This window comes from Meleagris gallopavo, chromosome 22 (assembly GCF_000146605.3).
Source record: "Meleagris gallopavo isolate NT-WF06-2002-E0010 breed Aviagen turkey brand Nicholas breeding stock chromosome 22, Turkey_5.1, whole genome shotgun sequence".
NCBI classification, from domain to species: domain Eukaryota; kingdom Metazoa; phylum Chordata; class Aves; order Galliformes; family Phasianidae; genus Meleagris; species Meleagris gallopavo.
In genome coordinates, this window is record NC_015032.2 from 6,843,910 (window position 1) to 6,851,695 (window position 7,786).

General features: G+C 48.5%; 1 protein-coding gene across 1 annotated transcript in view; it reads left to right on the forward strand.

Annotated features, from left to right (window-relative positions):
- LOC104914029 (solute carrier family 17 member 9) overlaps window positions 1-4,313 on the forward strand; it is a 38,510-nt gene extending 34,197 nt beyond the window's left edge. The window contains exons 3-8 of the mRNA XM_010722415.3: window positions 1,195-1,348; window positions 1,646-1,680; window positions 1,766-1,881; window positions 2,242-2,297; window positions 2,614-2,643; window positions 2,725-4,313. Of these exons, the coding sequence (XP_010720717.2) occupies window positions 1,195-1,348; window positions 1,646-1,680; window positions 1,766-1,881; window positions 2,242-2,297; window positions 2,614-2,643; window positions 2,725-2,888 (555 nt within the window). The 3' untranslated portion in view covers window positions 2,889-4,313. The remainder of the gene's footprint in view (window positions 1-1,194; window positions 1,349-1,645; window positions 1,681-1,765; window positions 1,882-2,241; window positions 2,298-2,613; window positions 2,644-2,724) is intronic.
- The last annotated feature ends 3,473 nt before the right edge of the window (window positions 4,314-7,786 follow it).

The window sequence follows — 7,786 nt, forward strand, 5'->3', positions numbered from 1 at the left end:
TTTGGTAATTTTTAGAGCTTAAACATGCCTTTTATTATTACATCTATGAAGTCCTTTATGGCATCCTTGGTATTTATATTACGATCATGTATTAAACCAGCAAACATATTGTTGTGACGAGATCTGTGCACCTCTTATAATGTGCTCGCAGTGGTAATTTACCATCTGCTATGCCTTATATCATGGTTCCCTTATGTAAGATGCTCCATACAGTGCTCCTGCATCCAATAATTGCTTCATATATTTTAATAAACCAGGGCTTGACGGTGCTTGAGTTTAAAGGATAATCCTTAGTGTGTTAAAACTGTGTCACCTGCTGGTCAGATGCCCCTGCTGCAGGTGAGATGCCTTCACCCACCCCCAGCCCACCTGGATGGATGGAGATGCAGGAGCGTTTTGGCAGTGGGTTGAGACAAGGGTGGCTTTGGTATGTTGGAACCAAGTGTGCTGAGTAACCCCAGCTGGTGCTACAAGATACACAGACCTGCAAGCCCTATGGTGGTACATTTTTGAGAGTGACCGAGAACTAAAATTTCACTGGTGCTGAGAGATGTAGATGGGTACAGTTTCCAAAAGCAGCCAGAACAGGATTACTCAAACCAGGAGCACTCAGCCCTCTGTGCATCCCTCTGCTGCTGCGGGGTGTGTCCATGGGGTTCTGAGCAAAGGGGCATGGAGGGGATGAGCTGAGATGAACGCAGCCCTACACACAGCGAGTTCAGCTCCCCATGGGATCTGGGCACTAAATGCCTCTGAGCAGCAGTAATCCAGATGACCAGCAATCATCTGTGATTACAAATGTAGCAAGCTTGCTGAATTGAAAATAGACCAAGACATGTTGTTGCTATAATGTTATCTAATCCTGGCATTACAAAATCCAGCTACATTCCCTCAGCTTCCTGCTAATGCTGCTAACGATGCTGAAGCCCCTGCTGAAAATGCTGCCAGCTTCTTTGTTGCTGACCTGCAGGGCAGAGCTGCACCCGCAGCTCCCAGAGCTCCCCGGCTCTCTGCACACAGCTGTGCTGAGCACCAAGTTTGTCGTGCTCAGTCCTCGCTGCTGGGATTTGCAGAGGGACAGAGATAGCAACGCTGCCTGGCCTGGCAGGCAGCCACAGCCTGGGGGCTGTGCTCTGGGAAGGCAGTAGAGGCCTGTAAGAAGTTCTGCTCCCTTTGTGTGTTTCCTTTCTGCAGACTTTTGCAAAACATTTGCAGACAAGCTCTGACAGCAGCCCTCTCTTGACTTTTGCTGTCTTTCAGGGCTGGGTGTTCAATGTAGTTCCTTGGCTGGTTGCAATTCCAACAAGCTTGTTCAGTGGATTTCTGTCCGATCATTTAATTAATCAGGGTAAGAGGCCTTCTGGCTTTTCCTCAGCTCTTATTTTATGCGTTGTGGGAACAGAACTGGGAGGAGGAATGAGAGAAGCTTGTTGGGAAGGAGGAGAAGTCCCAGCAAACAAACAACATGCAATCCTGATAACATCAGTGGGAGTGCTGCCCCATCCGTGTTGTTGGAGCTCTCTTTGGTCTTACAAGATCCATCCAGAAATGAGCTCTGGCCATCTGAAATCACTTTGTGCTCTCCTGGCTGGGAACAAGGAGACCTGTTGAGCTGCCTTAACTGAGGCTCTTCCTTCTCTTCCAGGGTACAAAACCATCACCGTTCGTAAGTTCATGCAGGTAAGAGTGCTGAAGCCGTGGGAGTAGCTTCAGCTACCTGCTCATGGAAAACTCACTGAGGTATTTAATTTTTCTCTTTTTCCAGGTCATTGGCTCTGGAGTCTCAAGCATGTTTGCCCTGTGCCTGGGCCAGACATCTAGTTTTTGCAACGCTATAGTGTTCGCCTCAGCCTCTGTTGGGCTTCAGACCTTTAACCACAGGTACCCACAGCCCCTCAGCTCCCACCCCACACTGGTGGGGCTCTGTGAGCAGCCTGCTTCCATCCCACCATTGGTGCTAACCCTGAGCATCGCCCTCTGATCTGTGTGCTGCAGGGCACACAGGACTGAGCAGCTTGTGGGGGCACAAAGCAGGAGGTGGATTGCATTTCATCCCCTCTGAGCACTTGGAGCTGAATCCTTCTATATTGCTCTGCTTGCAGCCTCTTCCCTCCTTGTCCTCTCTCACCAGTATTATCTGGGATCCTTTCCTTTGGTTGGACCAGCTAAATGCAGTGCAAATGATGACAAAGCAAATCCTGCTCTGTTAAAGCTGCCATTTCCCTCTCTGTTTCTCACTAGTGGCATTTCAGTGAACGTGCAAGACCTGGCCCCATCGTGTGCTGGCTTGCTGTTCGGTAAGGAATCCTCTGGGCTGTGTGGGGACAGACAGGGCTTGGGGCGTTGATCTGTGTGCCTGCAGCCTCAGCTCCCTTCCGTGCACGGAAGCCTTCATGGAGCTGCACAGACGTGCTGCTTTGTTTGTCCGATGGCTGACAGCAGGAGGAGTAGAGCGTTGGTTGGCCCCACCATTTGCATGGCATTTTGTTGTGCACACAGAACGAATGGGTCGGGTTGGCAAGCCAGGTGGAGATGTGCATGTCTTCATGTTGTTAATACCCAATTCCTGTGAGATGAAACAAAAGGGGCATTTCCCCTCTCTTCTCTTTGCAGGTGTTGGAAATACAGGCGGAGCTCTGCTAGGTAAGGCACTCCCTGCAGCTCATCCCGTGGGCAAGCAGGATGCAGCCCCTCTGCATTTCCATCTCTTCCCTGTGTGCACAGGTGTGGTTTGCGTGTACCTGGCTGGATATCTGATGGAAACAACGGGCTCCTGGATTTCTGTTTTCAACCTGGTGGCTGCTGTCAACAGTGTTGGTCTCTGTGCGTTCCTGGTGTTTGGAGAGGCCCAGAGGGTGGACACAGACTCTGCCTACATTGACATGTAGCAATGAGTCTGAGGAGCAGTGGAAGGAGCGGGGTGTGTCATGTCTGTGTGCCACTGATGCACAAGTGCCAAAGAACATTATTGTTTTGTGGGTGTTTTAATGGGACGAAAATGACTGGGACCATGTATGCAGTGGGTCTGAATGACACCCACAGCAGAAGACAAAGGTAGAATTCCTGTTTTGCTCAGGGCATGGCTGGTGGTTGGTGAGGCCATCCAGTTCAAAGTCTACAGTGAGAACGTGGCCTTGGTTTGCCCCGGTCCCTTTCAGGGGCCATGTATGCTGGTGGCTGTCCTGCTGGACGGGGCTGCAGTTTGCACTCTCAGCTTACAGAGTGCAGAACATGGGAACGGCTGTGCTTGGCTGCCCTGTGACTGTGTGGGGTATTTCCAACACATTGCTTTTTGTCTGGACTAAAAGCAAAATCCAAAAGAATGCACCTCTGACCTTAACCGCCCCTCGCGTGCCTTTGTTTTGCAATCTGCTCTGCAGGTCCAACCCAGGTGCACATGTGAAAAGGTTGTGAGATGGATTCAAGGCTTCCTTCAGGGCAAGTGAGGATCTCTAGCTGGGAGCCCAGGGCAGGACATCCCATCCACACTGCCTTCACCACGCTCCAGCTGAGACCTCAAAGCTCAAGCCCCTCACCAGGGGGGACATGGAGCTGTGCTGCCCTCGTAGTGCAGGGACAACTGAGGAATCCTCCGAAGCCATTTCACTGTATGCTGTGAATGTATGTGAAGGATTGGTCATGTGCAATGCTGTGGATCTGTGCTCCCTGCTCTGTCAGAGGTGTCCCTTCACGTGCTCTTGAAGCACTGGGGGCATTGCCAAAGAGCACGCAGTGGGCATGGTGTCTGCATGAGGTGCAAAGCCAATTCCTGCACTGGGGACCCATAGTGCTGGATATGGATCCACACTGTTCCCTATGCCAGGGGAAATACTTGGCTGTTCACCTCTCTGAGTCTGAATGTCTGAAGTTATTTATAAATATTTTTAAATTTAAGTACCAAATTCTATATTTTATGTACTTGAGGCCTGATTCTGCATGCCTGTTTTCTGTGGTACTCCCAGCAAAGCCTATGGGATATCTAAAGGGGAAGGATTTACCAGCCTACAGCTTCTGCTTTTGTAGGATCTGTTTTCCGTGTGACATTTCACATTAAAGGAAGTCATTGCTCTTTCTCCCACCCTTCTCTCACAGCTCACCCAGCACTTCAGTGGGTTGACTGCATTATCTGCCTCTGTAAACTGGCCAGAAAGTTACAGATCTAAGTCCAGGTTCCATCTTCAGATATCCTCAGCAAAGCATTGAACCCCTTTTCCATAGTTGTACAATTATTAGTTTAATCAGCCTTGCCAAAGCTTGCTATCAGAGATTGTGTTATGGCAGGGCCTACAAAAATAAAGGCAGCAAATTGTTTGCACGCTGTGTGGTTTCCCTTGGAATGCAGAGATGCTCAATGAGACAGAGCTCGAGTGCACTCAGTGTCACCAAACCCTTGGGGCTGGGGAGGGGATGGGAGGCTTTGCTGGGAGAAGAGCAGGACTGGTGAATCACAGCATCCTCACATGTGTGTGCTTATGTTGGAAAAGTGACCAACAAGCTGTTTTCTGGACACTCTAGCATCAGAGGACATGGTTTGGGGTCACTTGTTGGAGTGATAACACAAATGAACCGAGTCTGCTGTTGGGTGGCACATACCCTGCACACAGACTGTCTTCTGCCTGGAGGCTGTGTAAAAAAAAAACAGCACAAATTGCCAACTTTTGTGCGTCCTCACTGATAGGTTCGTGCAGATGCCAACAGAGGGAGCTGTTAGATTTGGGATGTAGGAACTGCTGCCAGCCCAGAGCTGCTCCTGGCCTTGGCACTGCTGGCACAGCTGGTTGTGCTGGGCAGAGAGCAGAGCTGCTCACCCCTCCGAGCAGCATTGAAGAGCAGAGCCACGTAATCAAGGAGATGTCTTTGAGGACTACGGGATCTACTAATTTTCTTCTGTGCATGCTTAGAAAAGAGATCACAGAACTCAGTGCTATCGAAATGATGCTGAAGTCAACTGAATAGCATGTGTGTTGTCTTCAGCCCTTCGTATCCTGCTCCTCTGCATATAAAAATGCAAACCACCTCCAGTAGGCACACTTGAGCTCTTTTGGCCTGAGGAGCTCTCAGCAGCCACAGATTACCCCAAAACCTGCCTTGTTCCTCATCATAGTGTGAAAGGGACTGGAAATCTGCAGCTGTGCTGATTGATTGCAGGTACGTTGTACTGCTGTTGTGGGTTAGAATTGCTGGGTCAGTTTGTATTTAAGTTGTTTAGGGCACATTCAATAGTTGGCATTGGCCTGAGAGCACTGAAAGAGCACTGTTGTACTGCAGTTTGCCTAACACTAAATCAATGCAATCATTCAAGCAGATGGAAAGCAGAACACAGGAGTAAAGCAGCACTTTTTGGAGGGGGGGAGAGATAGCAAAGAGCACTTCTCACTGGTACTTCCTCATGGAAAACACAAGCAGATGCTCTCGAAGCAAAGCCCTGCTCTGACACCCACCTGGCAGCTCCCCAGGGTCGGGATGTGCCCCAAAGGCATCACTGTTCTGCAAAGGGCACCGCGCTCTGCGCTGTCACAAGCAAAATACCACCATTTATCGCAGCCGTGACCTACTGCGTGCCACCTAATGAGGAATTTTCCATCTCAAACTTTAATGTGATAATTAAGATGTCCATTAAGGTCTTTACAGTTTGACTGCTTGTAATTAAGAAGCAGGGTCGGGGGGTATGGGGGGGAAGCAAGGAGTCACAGCTGAGAGCATCAAGCAGCTTTATGTATTCTCCCCTTTCCATTGCTCTGTTTCGTTTCTTCCCTTAAAAGCATTTTCCTGCAGATGTGGGGTGTCTCTGGCCAGAGTGATCCCTGGGGATGAGATCTCTGGAGCACAGAGAGCCCTGGGATAACCAAAAATCCCATCATGATCATCAGTAATGGGCCTTTGTGCTTCAGTTCTTTTTCATACTAATGGAGTTCCGTGCTTGTGGTGTGGGATTAAGGGTGGGGAAGGCTTTAATCCAATAATAAAATGAGAAGAACCCCCCGCCCCCCCCAATAAATCCACATCTTCCAAAGTGCCTTTGCTCCTGAGAGGCCAAAGCTCCATTCTCCAGTAATAGGATTTGGCTTCCTACTGCAGTTCTGAAACACTTGCAAAATTTTGGTTCCAAATTACCAGATTTTAGTAAGGATTAACAGCAACTAATGGGGTGACTGTGCAAGTAGCTGCCAGAAAAGCTTCAGCTGATCCCTTGAATCCCTTCCCAAGTTGTGTTTCCCTGCCCTGCCCATCCTGGTGACTTGCTCTTGTTCATCCAAACGCAGCTCCTGCTGCGATCTCCTGGCACTTTGGCATCAATTATTCTCTAATAAATTGTTTTTAATTTCAGCTCCGTAGGAGAAAAGAAAGGAAAAAAAAAACAAAAAACAAAAAACAAAAAACCACAACCCCTTGCATGGGAGACAACAGAAAGTACACGTGTAGCAATTATCTGTAGGATTTTACACAGAGAATTAGGAAGCTGCTCGCGCATGTCCTGCATGCTCATTACAGGAGCAGTTTGTGGCTGGCAGGGGATTTTCCTGTGCAGCCACTGGGGGTTCATTGCAGCTGTTAAATTCCTTTCATGTGTTTTCCATTGGTTGTTTTTTTCTTTTTCCTATTGAATTTTACGTGAACCCACTGATTTATAACCTCTCCCATGTACCTGTGTGAGGTGAATGCTTTTGTCCTTTGCTCTCCAGAAGTGCTGTTGAGGTGTTTGGTGTAGGGCGAACCTGGGCTGGGCATGAGCACCATTCTGTGCTTCTGCTCATCTGCTCAGTGGGTTTGGGGTACAGATGAGGTCCTCATGCATTCCTGTGCTCTGGGGATAGAGCATTTGCTTTCTTTGACACCCCAAGCCCTGGGTATTTATGGTTATTCCACAGAATAAAACCCCTGAGCAGATAGTACCATCAGCAAGGATGTTGGCAGATAACAGGCAGGAGGTCTTCAGCTGAGTACGTTATCATTATCTCTTTTTTTAATTTCACTTCATTTCAGCCCATCTGAGGCAAATTTGCTCTTTGGAATAGTTGGGAGCCACCTGGACCAACAAGAGCTCACCCCAAACCTCAGACCCTGCAGTGCCATGTATAGAATCGCAGCATCTCAGAGTTGCTGAGGTTAGAAAAGACCTCTAAGATCCCCAAGTCCAACTCCAGCCCACCCCACTGTGCCCACCGCCCACCTCCCTCAGTGCCACATCTCCACAGCTCTGGAACACCTCTAGGGATGGTGACCACTTCATAAGCTGCTGTGCCACTGCATCACTGCTCTTTCTGAGAAGAAAGACCACTGAATTGCCACTGCCCTTCTTTTGACATGCTGCAGGGCCTCCATGTCTTTCTTGTAGCAAGAATAAGCTATCGCTCTCAATAAAGAACCCACTTCTTCTCTTTGATGCAATACAATGCCATTTTTATCTTGTTTTGTTGGTGTCTATCTGTCCTTGCACTCCTCCTCCTCCTTGGAGATTTCTGGATTAAAGAATAAAGCACAGAATTGATTTCCTGGGCGTGCATTAGAGAGGATTATTCCAGGAGATTCATCCGTGTTGGCTGGATTAGCATTTCCAGGGAAGGGCATCCCCCATCTCAAGCATTACTTCTCTTAACATTTCCTGAAACATTCTATTGCTTTAGCAAGCACAGAGAATGCCTCTAACAGACAGCAGAAGTACTCAGTGTTTGAGCTTCAGTGCTTTTAGTAACACTGTCATTTCTCATACAAATGTGTGGAGAGCGTTTTGTGAGTTTTCTTTCCCTTTCCCTTTCCCTTTCCCTTTCCCTTTCCCTTTCTTCTT